Raw genomic sequence first — 16628 nt, 5'->3', positions numbered from 1 at the left:
TGGCTGAAACCCAAATCGTGGCAACATTCCAGAACCCCAAAGAGTAACAAGATTCCAGAATCATAACGAATAGCAAGATTCCATGAAGGCTCTCAAAAAGTAACAAGATTCCATGAAGAATCTCAAAGAGTAACAAGATTCCATGAAGAATCTCAAACGGTAGCAACATTCCAGAACCAAAAAGAGTAACAAGATTCCAGAATCCCAAAGAGTAGCAAGATTCTGGAATCATAACGAATAGCAAGATTCCATGAAGGAACTCAAAGAACAGCAAGATTCTGGAATCATAACGAATAGCAAGATTCCATGAAGGATATCAAAGAGTAACAAAATTCCAGAATCATAACAAATAGCAAGATTCCACGAAGGATCTCAAAGAGTAACAAGATTCCACAAAGAATCTCAAAGAATAGCAACATTCTGGAACCCTAAAGAGTTGCAACATTCCATGCTACAAATCTCAGGGCAAGCAGTTGCTTCCCATGTCTGTCTCAATAGCAGTCTATATGGACTTTTCCTCCAGGAATTTGTCCAAACCTTTTTTAAACCCAGATACACTAACTGCTGTTACCCACCTCTTCCGGCAAAGAGTTCCAGAGACTAACTATTTGTCGAGTGAAAAAATATTTCCTCCAGATTTAAAGAGCTGAAATGATCTAACGTTTTACTCTTCATCACTGGCAAAAACCTTCCAAAAAACCCCAAAACATATCTATTTTTACTGTCGTTTTTTAAATGATTATTGTTCAGTCTTTCAACATCCAATGTTCATTATACAAAAATAGCACTAGAAGTCCAAGTGCCTTTCAAAGATAAGTGCTTTTGATATTTGAATTAACAACAAAGAGGTTTTGCTTGCTATAGTTGAATTATTGATGCTAAAACAGAGCTGCTAGTAGTATTTTTGTATATAATAATAATATTAAAAAATGACAGTAAAAAGTCAGCTCTTCCTTCCTGCACAGGAAAAGTATCGCTGTGCAGCCAAACCTGCCACAAACTGCCCCGAATCCCTGCGAAATCCACCAGCCACCTCAAACTGCCTGACTCCGGTAATGACACGGGCACAATTCCGTCAAGAGCAACGCTTTAGAAAATTGTTCTTTTGGAGGGACATTTAACTGTGTGCATGCTTGTTGTTATTATATTGAGTGGATTACTTAGTTTTGGCTTATCTTTAGGGATTGTTGTAATTCCACACCCAAGTTTTTTTGTGCTTTTATAGAAGAGGTTCATCTGTTCATAGAATAACCGAACACAGTGACCCTTTATTCAGGGCAGGTGGGAATTTGTACCCTGTTGGAGTTGGTTTGGGGGCTGGGTTTTTTAAATTTTTTTACCAACACCTTTTTTTGGACTTTCCACACAGGTGTCCTGTTATGAAATTATCCCCACAGTGAGTCATAAGTACATAAGTATTGCCATATTGGGAAAGACCAAAGGTCCATCAAGCCCAGCATTCTGTTTCCAACAGTGGCCAATCCAGGTCACAAATACCTGGCAAGATCCCAAAAAAGTACAAAACATTTTATACTGCTTATTCCAGAAACAGTGGATTTTCCCCAAGTCCATTTAATAACGGTCTATGGACTTTTCCTTTAGGAAGCCGGCCAAACCTTTTTAAAACTCTGCTAAGCTAACCGCCTTTACCTCATTCTCTGGCAACAAATTCCAGAGTTTAATTACAGTGCCCATGCCATACAGACTGCGAAGGACCCGACATGACCTGGATGTCCGAGACCCACATGCAATAGTAAGGTAGCACGGCCGTCCCGTGAGACGCTTTCTCTGCAGCTGGGACTCTGAGGCACTTCCCGGGGCAAACTGCTCTGCAAGGATGGAACATGGGCTACTGCATGCCTGAACATGTGCCTGGTCACTTGAAGAGTACCCACTTCCCAGTGCAGACCCAGGGCAAGGATGTGGACTACCCTCCCCCCTTTGTAGGGTGAAAGATATTGGGGTACAGCACTGGGGCATGGGGGTGTCAGGCCAGGCATTAGAGGAGGGAAGCACGAAAGTGAGTCTGCAGCCAGCCCTGGAGTGAAAAGTAGATCACAGTACACCATTCTCTACAGTGCACCCTGCTGGGAGAGGCTGGGATGACAGGAGCTGCGATCACCCTGCCACAGCCAGTCCTCCTGCACTATTCCATACAGTGCCTCCTGCTGGGAAGGACTGAGACTGCAGGAGCTCTGAGCTTCCCCACACCCAGCACAACTGAATCATTCTCGACAGCACCTCCCCCGATCTGCCTGTATCCGGGGGAAGAGGGGAGACTTACCGTATATTGACTGTGCGCTCGGCTTTGCCACGCCATTGAGGCTGCTGTAGGAGGGAGAGAGAGGGAGAGAGTTTATTATTACCCAGCAAATCTGTGTATTTATTTTTTTGTTTGCATTTTGAGAGGAATTCTATAAGGAAGTGTGTAAATGGCGCAATTCTGTAGCATTTAAACAACTACTTACAGAATACCGACTAGCAGAAGAGTATTGTAATCCACTTTAATGTCATGGACGCGCCAAGCGGTGTATGAAGTAATGAAATCCAATCAAATATGTGCCATGGTTTGAACCAGTATGGCGTAGGTTGCTAGTGGGCATCTGCAAGAGCAGAGTTTAGGCAGATCGCACAGGGTGGATATTGGAGATCGTGCCTTAATGGATGTACATTTTTGATCATTTCCAATACCATTAAAAAAAGTGGGCGTCTACCTTTATTTATGGCTTTGGCTTACAAGCAGCACCTATAGGGGTCACCCCTGTTATAGAAATGATCCTCTTAATGTCTTAGGGACCCTTTCACCCAACTGCAGTAAAAAAAATACCTTAGTGGGTCATAGCTGTGTGCTGTCATCTTTCCCGCAGGGGTAAAATAGCCAATTATTTTATTTGCAGTATTAACGGCCAAGTGCTAATCTTCCTACTTGCATGTGAGTCCCTGCCGTCACCAATTTTGTAGGTGGTAAGGGCTCAACACGCTAACCACACGTTAATTAGTTAACGTACAGCAATGTAGCTGCATTAACCGATTAGCACAGAACACACCGCATTCCATTCCCAGACCCACCCCCAACGCTAGTAAGTGGGTAGCATAAACCGATCCCAAAATTACCACGGGACACCTGAGCATGCCCCACGCTAAAGCACTTTTTTGGTGTGGTAAGCACATGTCATGGCTACATACACACAATCTGGCCAGGAGAAATCCCAAATATAAGGGAAGAGAGGGAAAGAAGCCATGAAGGAATGCAGGTGTCAGTTCCAGGACCCTACTGGCCAGCCTGGATCCATGACTCCCAGTTAGGAGCTGGCTCACCCCTCTTACCCCGGTTTTCTCACTGTGGGGGATCTGCAGACGTGACCCTTCTTCCCCAGGGACTGTAGTGACACCGAGAAAAGTTCTGTAAATATGCACAGCTGTGCCAAAACATTTAGTAGCAGAGTTCAGGGATCTGTAGTGTGTATCCACCCTTCCCCGAGACGGCAGTGAGAGGGAAACCACAGTTTATTAATCTCCCTTCAGTTTATTAACCTGATCTCTGGGTGGATCCTAGCAGAGGAGGAGCGGTGAGAGAGGGGAGGGCAGGGGAGATACAGAAAGAGGGGTGGAGGCGGTGAGATGAGGGCTGAGAGGATTAGAAAGAGGAGAGAGCGGGGAGATAAAAAGAGCTGGAAGGGGGTCGGCGGGGAGGGGTGGAGGAGGTTAAGAGAGGGCTGAGAAATTCAGAGGATTGGACAGAGGAAGGCATGGGGGAGGGAAAGGGAGCAGAAGAGGGAGAAAGAGAGAAAAAGTGGACAGGGGGAAAGAGAGACTTCCAGAAACTTCTTCATAAACCTGTATGTACAAAATCAGAACCTACACAGCTGGTGAACTCATCCTTCAGCCCAAAAGTCTTCACCCTAAAAAGACAGAAAAGAACCAATCACTCATAACATAGTGTATCCCAGAATACTCCCCCTCTTCCTGTCTCTCGGTCCCCCTCAAGGATGTTATAGGGAGTCCTGTCCCGTCCCAGCCCCTCTTGTGTGTATTCCCTGGAGACTTCCTTTTCTCCAGCCATTTCTATTGCATCTATCTCACTGGATCACATGGTGCAGGGAATAAAGAACATCCTCAGGTGTTTCTGTACTCTCTATTTAATTGAAAATTGCATTTCTATTCCATTTCGACACTCCAAATGATAGATTCCTTCCGATATGTCTTTCGTGACGGTCACAGTACTGAGATTTTTCATGTCTCGGTCTTGGGTACCTTGCGATGCAATCTGGATAGTCATAAGTCAATGCATTTAGTCATGCTTGATGTCTTCGGCCTGTTATTTTTGATTTCCTTAGAAATAGAGTAGAGACTATTCTTGTTGGAGATCATATTGTTTGTGGGGTTTCATAGGATTCCACCCCAGGGGTGGAGCCACAAGTAGATCTGAGAGGTTTCCTTCTGCCTTGGCCCCACCCAGCAGTTGTTGGCGTAGTTGGCAGGCATCCCCAGACCTGCCAATAGAAGAAATCAACAGCTCACCAAAGTTGCAAACCCCTTTTGAAAGCCATGGCAGTCAGCACTTGGATCCGCCGATGCTGTCACCCCATACATGCTCAGTTCATGCATAAGAATTGGGGGCCGGCATCAATGGTGTGGACTGCTGCAATTTTTGATGGCAGTTCGCAACTTCCGCAGACTGCTGATGTCATCAACTGGCAGGGTTTGGGGATCCCCACCAGCTAAGGTATTTAACTTTAAAGTTTGGTGGAGGAGCAGTCAGAGGAAATGCTTGCCACCCAACCTACCCATTGGCCCACCCCAAAACTGACTTCTGTTCCACCCTATATGCAGTGTTGTCCAATATTTGCCTTTAGCTCCTGGCAGCCCTGCTATTGTCACAGAAACTACAGTTTTAAATGTCTTAATCCCCTTTGATGTGTCTGAGTCAATATCCAGTTTGTTAAGTTGCCATCCAGGTGACGTCCATGATTTCATGGCTTAGAACAGACTGGTTTTGAATCTGAATAAAATGGAGACAACATGGCCAGGTCTCCTTCCATCTCCTACAGATCTGCCAGCAGTGAAGGGAGGGGATGGAGCGATGTAATGCTCAACCATCTTCTGCAATTTGGGGATTCAACTGATTGCCCAATCTACCATTAAAGATTCAAGTACATGTATCAATTATATCAGTTTTTTTTTTTTCCAAGAAATATTGAAAATGAAATTACAATGCCCATCTGTCTGCTTGGTGGGGGTGGGGGAGATAACTCTTTGAAAATGTAACAGAAAGAAGTACATTTCACTTGGGAGGAAAATCCAGTAAAAAGATACATCAGGTTTGAAAATGGACCAGCTTGGACCTTGGGTTCCAGAGGGAAAAAAACAATATAAATACATAAGTATTGCCAAATTGGGACAGACCAAAGGTCCATCAAGCCCAGCATCCTGTTTCCAACATTGGCCAGGTCACAAATGCCTGGCAAGATCCCGAAAAAGTTCAATACATTTTATGCTGCTTATCCCAGAAATAAGCAGTAGATTTTCCCCAAGTCAATTTAGTAATGGTCTATGGACTTTTCCTTTAGGAAGCCGTCCAGACCTTTTTTAAACCCCGCTAAGCTAACTGCCTTTACCACATTCTCTGGCAACGAATTCCAGAGTTTAATTACACGTTGAGTGAAGAAAAATTTTCTCTGATTCCTATTAAATTTATTTCTCTGGAAGAAGCAGTTCCAGCTTCTGCAGCATAGAAACACTGATACACCAAAATATAGCAGTTATGAAATTGCTCCTTTCCAACTGCTTCTCCTGTCTTCTCTACTGTCCTGGTCATAGATCATGCACACATATAGAGCTGCCAAGTTACCCAGAAGGGTTTTAAACTTACACCTGTCAAACTGCCTCCCAGGTCAGACACACACACAGAAACGACTCAAATATACACAGAGAGGATGGAAAGAATTCCATGAGCCATGCTGCTGTGCATGCTTTCCCCACTTGTTTATAAATCATGACTTGTGTGTCACCTTAAATATCTGCTGTGGTCTGCTGATCTAAGAACTAATTTGCAAGCTGTGGCTTTAAACACTCTTGATTATTGCGACTTGGTATATATGTGTCTCCCTGGGGTCCAAAATCTTAGGCCTAAGATCACTCAAAACTCTGCAGGATAACAGACTGCATCATTCAAGAAAGAAGTACCCCAGTATTAAAAACATTGCACTGGTTACCAGTAGCCCAAAGGATTCCATTTCAGATTTATGGCTGCTGCCTGCAAGCCAGCCTTTTCTGTGGCTGGTTCCAGGGGCTGGGAGGTCCTGCCTTCACTGCCAAGACAGGGACAAGGATTTTTAGAGTTCCAGATGCCAGGTTAGGGCTTTTTCTTTTTACCGAGGCCTTTGGCCGAGATATCAGTGTGAAATTATATGGGATTATAAATTCTGTTAAACATTTGCCTTGCGTTAAAATGTTTGCTTTATTTTACTAGCCTGCTTCTAACGTTGTGTACACCAGGAGTTCTCAGCTCAGTTCTCGGACACATCCAGCCAGTCAAGTTTTTTGGATATCCACCATGAATATGGCATGAGAGAGATTTGCATGCAATGGAGGTCCTGCCTGCAAATTTCTCTCTGCACATTCATTGTGGATATCCTGAAAACCTGGGTGCGTCCCAAGGACTGGGTTGGGAACCCCTACCTTATGACTGACATCTGCATTTTGTAGTTCTTGCTGTCCTCCACATTGATTGTTCATCGTGATCAAATTCTGTGTTTCAGTGAATCCCTAAGTTAACAGAAGCTGCCATCACTTTTACATGGTACAAATTTAAACATGACCCAGATGATATTCAGTCTCTAGTAGGGACAGTATTTTTTTATAAATGAAAATGCATGGTATAGATTTGCATTTATCTCATGTACATTCATTGCGGTGATCCTGAATAATGACTTGGCTGGGAGTTGCCCACAGGAAAGGAATGATAAGTCCTGCTTTATACCTTCTGAAATGAGATCACTGTTGTGTAATGTCTAAGCAATGTTTTACAGTGGATAATAGTCCAGAGTCAGCCAAACCTTTCAGCAGGTCGTTTGTATGGATTTGGGGGTTTTATTCTGCAGATCTGACCGGTTTTCACAGTGGTTCTATCAGAGATTTGTCTTGATCTTCCAGACCTTGCCTTAAATTCAACAGCTCTGCGTAACTTCCGTTTCTTAACAATATATCTGATAGTTGAAATTGATAGTTGGAAATATTTCCAGATTTCTAATAGTTTTCCCCTACGTTGTAAGAGTAAATTATCATCATTTTCAAAGGTTCGGAAAGAGGGTTCCAGAAGCCCATGGTTGCTGAGAGTGGATCATAGAACAACAATCACAAGCAGAAAGGTTAAAAGGGTCGGAGTATTTGTCAACCACGGAACTGTCTCCACCTAAGTCAGGTCTAATGAGTCACTAAAGCTTTTCAGCCTTAACTGACAACTTTCTATTTTTAAAAGTAATGAACCAAATGGAAGGATGTGCAAACTTTTGCACTTGCTATATTTACTGCTGATCTGATTTGGAATCTGTAAATTAAAATCCAAATAAACAGTAATTATAAATTAAATTTTGCAGAAAGATGTCTGCAATGTCTGCTCACTTAGGGGTCCTTTTACTAAGCCACGTTAAGGCCTACGTGCACCAAACGCATGCCAATTCCGAGTTACCGCCAGGCAGTAATTTCATTTTTGGCGCGTGTCCCCTACGCGTGCCAGAAAATAATTCTGCAAAATGTGAAGATAAGTTTGATGAGATTTTACTGTTGAACATTTTAAAGCAATTTCTACGGAAGAGAGATGCGTTTGTTAACGTTGAATGTTTTGTTGAACGTTCTAAAGCAATTTCTACAGAAGAGAGATGCGTTTGTTAACGAACGTTTTGTTGAACATTTTAAAGCAATTTCTACAGATGTGTTTGTTAACGTTGAACGGTTTGTTCAATGTTTTAAAGCAATTTCTACAGAAGAGAGATGCATTTGTTAACGAACGTTTTGTTGAACATTTTAAAGCAATTTCTACAGATGTGTTTGTTAACGCTGAACATTTTGTTCAATGTTTTAAAGCAACTTCTACAGAAGAGAGATGTGTTTGTTAATGCTGAATGTTTTGTTGAATGTTCTAAAGCAATTTCTACAGAAGAGAGATGCATTTGTTAACGAACATTTTGTTGAACATTTTAAAGCAATTTCTACAGAAGAGAGATGCATTTGTTAACGAACATTTTGTTGAACATTTTAAAGCAATTTCTACAGAAGTGTTTGTTAATGTTGAATGTTTTGTTGAATGTTTTAAAGCATTTTCTACAGAAGAGAGATGTATATGTTAAAGTAAAGAATATGTCCTGAAATCAGTGGAATGTATTAAATAAATATTTAAGACTTTAAGGGCCCAGTTTACCAAGCCACACTGTAGGTGCGCAAACTTTTTAGCGTGTGCTAAAAATTAGCGTGCACTAATGCTAGAGATACCCATAGGAATATAGTGAGTGTCTCTATTGTTCACAAGCTAATTTTTAGCACGTGCTAAAAAGTTAGCGCGGCTTAGTAAACAGGGCCCTAAGAAACATTTTTGTGCTATTTGGAACTGAATTTGAAAAATTTGAACAATTTATACTTGGACACAGCTGGGATAGTGGAGTGGAGCTGAACGGGTAGATGTGAAGCGTCTGTTTACGCTTTCCAAAAATATTAGGACTAGGGGGCATGCAATGAAGCTACAATGTAGTAAATGTAAAACCAATCGGAGAAAATTTATCTTCACTCAATGTGTAATTAAACTCTGGAATTTGTTGCCAGAGAATGTGGTAAAGGCGGTTAGCTTAGCGGAGTTTAAAAAAGGTTTGGACAGCTTCCTAAAGGAAAAGTACATAGACCATTATTAAATGGACCTGGAGAAAATCCACTATTTCTGGGATAAGCAGTACGTTTTGCACTTTTTTGGGATCTTGCCAGGTATTTGTGACCTGGATTGGCCACGGTTGGAAACAGGATGCTGGGCTTGATGGACATTTGGTCTTTCCCAGTATGGCAATACTTATGTACTTATATAGTGAGAAATCAGCATGGGTGCGAGTCAGAGCAAAACCAAAAATGAAAGCACACATTGACTCTTCTTTTCCTACTTTTAAATAGCAGCTTTTCAAAAATGTTGTGCAAACGATTTGTGAAAGGCTCATATTTAAAAGCGCAGAACAGCGCCAAGTTGCGCTTGCTCTTCTGGTTTTATCTGGGCGTGCGCAAAAGAGCTGTGTTTGTCACAAAACCTTGTGCGTATGTGTCAGGCGCGTTCCTCGCCTTACTTTTTGTTAGTGCAAATTAAGCGTGCAGATCATTTGCATATGACTTCTTCTGAGAATCGCTTAGCTGTTTTTCTGCGCTGTTGTGTTCTGGGGTTTTACGTTGTGGGTTTTAGTGCCCGGCTTTGAGCACTGGTTCCTTGGAATGCCATCCACATAATAATAATGTACATAACTACATAAGTATTGCCACACTGGGACAAACCAAAGGTCTATCAAGCCCAGCATCCTGTTTCAAACAGTGGCCAATCCAGGTCACAAGTACCTGGCAAGATCCTGAAAAAGTTCAATACATTTTATGGTGCTTATCCCAGAAATAAGCAGTGGATTTTCCCAAGTCAATTTAAGGTCTATGGACTTTTCCTTTAGGAAGCGATCCATACCTTTTTAAAACCCCGCTAAGCTAACTGCCTTTACCACATTCTGTGGCAAAGAATTCCAGAGTTTACTTACACATTGAGTGAAGAAAAATTTTTTCAGATTCGCATTAAATTTACTACTTTGTAGCTTCATCGCATGCCCCCTAGTCCTAGTATTTTTGGAAAGTGTAAACAGACACTTCACGTCTACCCGTTCCACTCCACTCATTATTTTATAGACCTCTATCATATCTCCTCTCAGCCGCCTTTTCCCCAAGCTGAAGAGCCCAATCCGCTTTAGCCTTTCCTCATAGGGAAGTCGTCCCATCCCCTTTATCATTTCCATCGCCCTTCTCTGTACCTTTTCTAATTCCACTATATCTTTTTTGTGGTGCGGTGACCAGAATTGAACACAATATTCGAGGTGCGGTCACACCATGGAGCGATACAAAGGCATTATAACGTCCTCATATTTGTTTTCCATTCCTTTCCTAATAATGCCTAACATTCTATTTGCTTTCTTAGCCACCGCAGCACATTGAGCAGAGGGTTTCAATGTATCATCAACAACGATACCGAGATCCCTTTCTTGGTCGGTGACTCCTAAAGTGGAACCTTGTATGACATAGCTATAATTTGGGTTCCTCTTTCCCACATGCATCACTTTGCACTTGCTCACCCTTGTAAACCCCCTAAGTTGCCAATCATAAGCCCCAAATGTTGTATAAACAGATTAAATGACCTTGGTGAGAAGGAAACGCTTTTGTGGAACATTACAATCAGTGAGAGACAAAAATTAACCTGAGCAAATCCAACCATGTCATTATCAACAGTCAAACTACGAAGGGAACCAGTGAACAACCTGACCAGCTAGTGTCAATCTCATCAACAATCATGGCGGATTCTTTGGGGAAAGAGGTGCTGAAAGGTCACTTTGCAACAGTATCTAACAAGAGGAATCTTCCATCCTCCAGGACAGCAACATTATAACGCTGAAGCACTGAGGAGGAATGGGGAACAAGATGTTCGATAAGCTATCTGGCAACTAATGTTCCAGCACAATAAACTAATGTGGAAGATTAGCACCTGATCGATAGTTTTCACAAGCCAAATCTAGTGTAATTTTCAGAGATAAGAGAAACTCATCACTCTGACAGAACACTGTGCATTTCTATTCCATCATGCTTCACTGTATCACACAGTGCAGGGAATAAAGACCATCCCCCGACATTTCTATCCCTATCTCACTGTATCACACGATCAGCGAATCGGAGAAAATGTTTCTTCACTCAACATGTAATTAAACTCTGGAACTCATTGTTAGAGAATGTGGTAAAGGCGGTTAGCTTAGCGGAGTTTAAAAAAAAGGTTTGGGCAGCTTCCTAAAGGCAAAGTCCATAGACCATTACCAAAATGGACATGGGGAGAATCCACTGCTTAATTCTGGGATAAGCAGCATAAAATGTTTTGTACTTTTTTGGGATCTTGCCAGGTATTTGTGACCTGGATTGGCCACTGTTAGAAGCAGGATGCTGGGCTTGATGGACCTGTGGTCTGTCCCAGTATGGCAATACTTATGTGCTTATGTAAAAACCATCCCCAGACATTTCTATCCCTTTTATCTCACTATATCCCTACACATTTCTCTCTTCTATCTTACAATATCACACGATGCAGGGAATAAAGACCATCCCCAGGCATTTCTACCCCTCCTATCTCACTGTATAACACAGAGCAAAGATTAACGGCCATTCACAAGTGTTTTTATCCCTGCTAAGTCTGTATGGACAGATTGCTTGAATACCTTATCTGATATCACTTTCTAAGTTTCTCTGCTTCCCCTTAGAAATTCAGGTACTGGGTGTACTCTGGAGCTCATGGCCCTACTCAAGGAATTTAGGCCTTCCTTATTTAAATGCATATTTTGTTTAGTAAATCTGTGATTTTCTACCACACCTTGCCTCACCCTTTTAAGAAAGAGAATGCAACAAGCTGTCGCATTGTGATGACATCATTGAGGCTTTGTCAGATTGTGGGAGCTGGGGTATGACATCATAATTAATGTCAGGTCTACAGTTCCCAGAATGCATTGCACTGGAAGCCAAGTGTGGCATCCTGGCCTCACTGCATCACAGGGTGACAACAGCTGGGATACCGCTGGGCTGGAATTACCTGCTCAGGTGTGGATTCCCAGCCAGAGCACTGCATGGTTACCTCCCTGCTGCAGTTTCTCTATAAGATAACCCTTTCCCAGGGTTATTATACTCCTTGATACACTCCTCTCTCAGGAATATCACACACCCTCTAACATAATATAGGACATTCTCTCAAGTGTGCTGACAAGCATTTTAAATATGCACATCCCTCAGATTACCACACTCTGTCTCAGGTTGTCAATCATACGACATAGGCCCTGCTCTAACGCACTTTTCTCTTGGATTATCACATCTCCTCATATAATGGTCCCATCTTTTGAGTTATCACACATAGATAGAAAATTATGGCAGATAAAGACCATATGACCTATCCAGTCTGTCCATCCATACCATCCAATAATCTCTATTATCCCTTCATCTCCCTTAGGGATCCTCATGCATAGAAACATAGAAAATGACACAGATGAAGACCATACAGTTTATCCAGTCTGTCCATCCGCCCAACTACTAATCTCCACAATCCCTTCCACTCCCTCCGAGATCCTCTTGTATAGAAAAATAGAAAATGACACAAAGACCATACTGCCTATCCAGTCTATCCATCCACCCAACTACTAATCTCTACAATCCCTTCCTCTCCCTCAGAGATCCTGTTTACTTGTCCCATAATTTCTTGAATTCAGATACAGCCCTTGACTCTATTTCCTCCACTAGGTGGCCTTTCTACAGACTTTCTGCAAATACATATTTCCTTAGATTACTCCTGATTATTCTCTTCTTTCACCTTCATCCTGTGCCCCTCATTCCAGAGCTTCCATTCCAGTGAAAGAATCCGCCTCCAGTCCATTTATATCATGCCTTTATCATATCTCCCAAGTTTCCACTCATCCCTCATGGCATAGACGTAGTCTTACCCTCCTTTTCTGAAAAAATACTGGCATTGCACCCCTGCCAGCCAGGGTTTCGCCCTCATTTTAGCGCTGAGACAATTGCCACACTTCTCAGCAAAATACACTCCCACCTTGATCGACATAAAATAATACTAGCCGTCTCTTTGGATCTCATGGTCACTCACTTTTCCTTGCCCGACTGTCCTCCCTTGGAAGACCTGGTTCACCTCCTTTTGTCCCACCGTTCCTTGCAAGTCGTAACCCAAATCTCAATCTCCAAACAACGTGACCTGAATTGCGGTGGCCCCAGGGGATCAATCTTCTCACTCTTATTGTTTAATCTTTTTTTTCTCAGTCATCTGGGCAACTTTCATACAATCTAACAGTATTTCAAGCTACTTTTATGCTGATGATATCCTTCTGGTCTATCCCACCCTTTTTCATGCTCCCTCAATTGCTCCCTTTCAGAGGCGCAGGGCCACCGAGAAACTGAGCCGGTCCCAGGGCAGTGCCGTCGGGCCCCCCAGGATTGCTGCCGCTGCCACCCTCCCCACTGCCGCAACTCCAAATACCTTGGCTGGCGGGGATCCCATTATAACGTTCTTGGTCTTATTTACCATCCCTTTCTTAATAATTCCTAGCATCCTGTTTGCTTTATGGCCGCTGCTGCACACTGGGCAGAAGATTTCAGCATATTGTCTACAACGACACCTAGATCATTTTCTTGGGTGTTGACCCCCCCCCCCCCCCCAAGGTGGACTCTAAGCATCAGGTGACTATGTTCAGATTCTTTCCAATGTGCATCACTTGCATTTGTCCACATTAAATTTCATCTGCCATTTGGATGCCATGTCTTCCAGTTTCCCAAGGTCTTCCTGCAATTTTTCACAATGTGTAGGTGTTTTAAGAACTTTGAATAGCTTTGTGTCATCTAAGAATTATTACACCCTCTGGTATAATAGAGCCCTTTCTTCAGGTTTATTTCAGTTCCTCCTTATATATAGCCCTCTGATATTATAAACTGTATTCTCAGGTTATTTTGCTCTCTGATATAATAGAGCTGTATTTGCATCTGAAGATTATAATGCAGAGATATAGAAAGTACGCTCTGCCTCATTAAAAGCCTCAGTTATTACAGTCTGAGAAATACCCAATTTCTTTACTGTCTCTTGACAAGTGCCCCTCTCTCTGCCCCTCCATTTCTTTCTCCAGATCTCTTATTAGCCCTTACCCTTCCGTCTAGGCTCTGTTCTTTTCAGTGCACCCCTCCTCTCCCTCCTTTCAATACTCCACTAATCCCAGGGTAAAATTACCTAATCTCCTTCCTGCAAACCAAGGTGAAACGTGAATGAAACGTGAGTATATGAGTGTGTCCCACACTGGCCCCCCTCCCAGCCAAATCACCCTCATGGATGGTATGCAAAACTTTACACTCCCCAGAGGCACCCAAGAAGACATGGTTAAAAATTAATCGTTCTCCTCAAACTGGAAAGCTTCGCCATGCCGTGACAGAGTTTGGGAAACAGCCCAAGGTCACGCAGAGTGGAACTAGCTGCCTAAGACCAGGTTGCGCAGACATCCTCCCATGGCAAAGCTGCTACACACAACCCTCGGACTTACCCTCCCCCCACGCAGCACATCAGCAGAAGCCAGAACTAGCCCAGCAGTGGGGGTCTAGAAGATGGGAGTATCATACCTCAGCCGATATGTCATCATTGTAAGTGTAACCAGCAGGAATCCAGGTCATTGAGTCTAGGCCTGTTTTTCCAACTGCCCCTTTCTAAGTGTGGCATTTGCCAACTCACCCAGTTCCAGAAATGAGACTTTTTAAACAGTGCTGGTTTTGAACTCGTATCCCAACACAGTCTGGCCTTTGTCGTTCTTGATTCTAGCCATTGAAATCAGTGCTGTGGGTTCCATAATGCATCACGATAGGATTATCATAAACCCAGGACTGGCCTAAACTAACCCTCTTAACAGCTCTGTAAATGGTTGGCATGCATGCAAGCAAACAAAAGCAAGGGGGGGGGGTTGAATTTGCACCAGTAGCACAGGTCTTATTTCAGGTACCTAAAGTGAACCATAAGAAAACCTTCTGTTTACCTCTCGCCTAGACTGGGTTTTAAGAATTAGGCTCAGAGTTTCTTCAGGGCTCCCCTGGAAATAGCAGGGGAAACGAGATTTGTTGGGGGCACAGAAGTCAAACCACAATGGAACTTACCTCTCTCTGGGCACATTTGAGGAGTTTGTTCAATATTGGGGGAGCTCAACCCACAGAGCTGAGTATGTGTGTATGGGGGGGGGGGGGGGGGGTAATCACAGGGCTCCCCATGGAGTAACACAAGCTCTGTATAGCTAAAATCCTGCCCAGATCCCCAGTCTCTTCCTACCTACATGTCTGATCTTGATGAATTCTGTTCAGGTACTTTGCATGTCTCTGATTTGGTTAAAAGGGTGTTTCCCAATCTTCCTTCAGATAAGCAACAATTCTCAGTCTACTGGACTGTGTTTGGGTGGACCCGGACAAGGTTCCTGTCTCCTTGGATCCCTACAGAAACTATCTTTGCAAAATCCCACCTATGGAGGTGCCAAGTTACCCAGTTCCAGGCTGGAGATTTGGGACAGTCCTGGATTTCTGACTACCCTGTCCCAGTGCATTACGGGACTTGCAGTACTGATTGCAATGCGCAGGATCAGGCAGGACAAATCCCCGCACTGCTTTGGGATGTCTGTTCAAAATCAGGACTGGCCAAAAAGCCTGGGTACCTTGGCATCTGTGCATCCACCCATCATGTCACAGGGAAAACCCTGTGCAGTGAAAAGAGGCAGGAACCACCCTGGCAGCAGTGTTCGCCCATCATAAAAAAATCAGTTTTAGGGAGACGGACACTCGGATCCAGGCTGTCAGATCAGTCACGCAGCAGGGAAAGGGGGCGCATCATACCCCACTTCATTCTCCTCAGCCCCAATCTGTGGGACTCTGAGGTGGTTCTGTTCCCAGGCACCACCCATGGGAGCCTGAATTTCTGCCCAGGTGCAACCCTGCTCCTCTCAGAGACCATTACCAGGCACCTTAAAGTCATTAACAGATTATAAACATAAGGGAAATCCACGGTGGGTCCATCAAACCTGGCATCCTGTATCTGACAGCGCCCAGTCCAGGCCACTTGGACTTTCTGTGGAGATCTGTTTCCTGAGTCTCGCTCCCAGAAGGTGGCGATCCCCGGATCTACCTGGCTAATCCAAACTTCTTAAATCTCAGCTATGCAATTAACCTTGACCACATCCTCTGGCAACATGGAGAGCGAGAAAACCACTTTCTTAACCGCTTAAGACAGAAGAAAGGAAAACTCACAACAGGTAAAACTGAACAGCTCCAGTAAAGGATCCACTGAGCAGAGTCTAATGGTCAAGCTTGGGCTGGCAGGAACATTTCTTCGCCCGCTGCTCTCTCCTGGGCTCTGGCAGGGCTCCGGGTGTTACAGGTGAGCTTCTGATCTCTCTCTCTCTCTCCCCAACGATCCCTCCCTGGACTGAGCAGGCACTAGAGCAGAGGCTGTAAAAACAGAAGTACACATGAGGGGGGACACACCCTCACACTTACATTCCACAGGGGTTTGGAAAGCAGGGTGTCACACTGGCAGCAAATTCAAAGGCAGTGCAGTGAAATACCGGAAACAGCTCTATACAATATGATCAGACACATAAACATGGCAGACAGGTTCCAACTCCTTTATTTCTTCCACCCCCCCAACAAACACACATACACACACGCCAATAACTATACGCACACATTATCAGACACAAGAACAGGCTCCAACTTAAACACACAGGCATGAAACTATGGGACTAAACTCTAGAAAAACAGAATGAGGTCCATTGGCAGAGCTATGCGTTAAGAATCTC

The 16628-nt window shown here is 43.6% G+C and overlaps 1 protein-coding gene across 2 annotated transcripts in view; it reads right to left on the bottom strand.

Moving 5' to 3' along the window:
* The window catches only part of EPS8L1 (EPS8 like 1), a 36935-nt gene extending 20578 nt beyond the window's left edge, over nt 1–16357 (bottom strand). Inside the window, exons 1-3 of one of the 2 annotated variants that reach the window (XM_030197875.1) lie at nt 16078–16357; nt 3863–3902; nt 2285–2328 (exon numbers count right to left, since the gene is read on the bottom strand). In XM_030197875.1, coding sequence (XP_030053735.1) covers nt 2285–2328; nt 3863–3879 — 61 coding nt within the window. In that variant the 5' untranslated portion in view covers nt 3880–3902; nt 16078–16357. The remainder of the gene's footprint in view (nt 1–2284; nt 2329–3862; nt 3903–16077) is intronic. The other variant, XM_030197876.1, reaches the window with a different exon arrangement.
* Between the last annotated feature and the right edge of the window lie 271 nt (nt 16358–16628).

Source organism: Microcaecilia unicolor, chromosome 3 (assembly GCF_901765095.1).
Source record: "Microcaecilia unicolor chromosome 3, aMicUni1.1, whole genome shotgun sequence".
Taxonomy (NCBI): Eukaryota; Metazoa; Chordata; class Amphibia; order Gymnophiona; family Siphonopidae; genus Microcaecilia; species Microcaecilia unicolor.
This window is presented reverse-complemented; position numbering and strand designations above follow the sequence as displayed.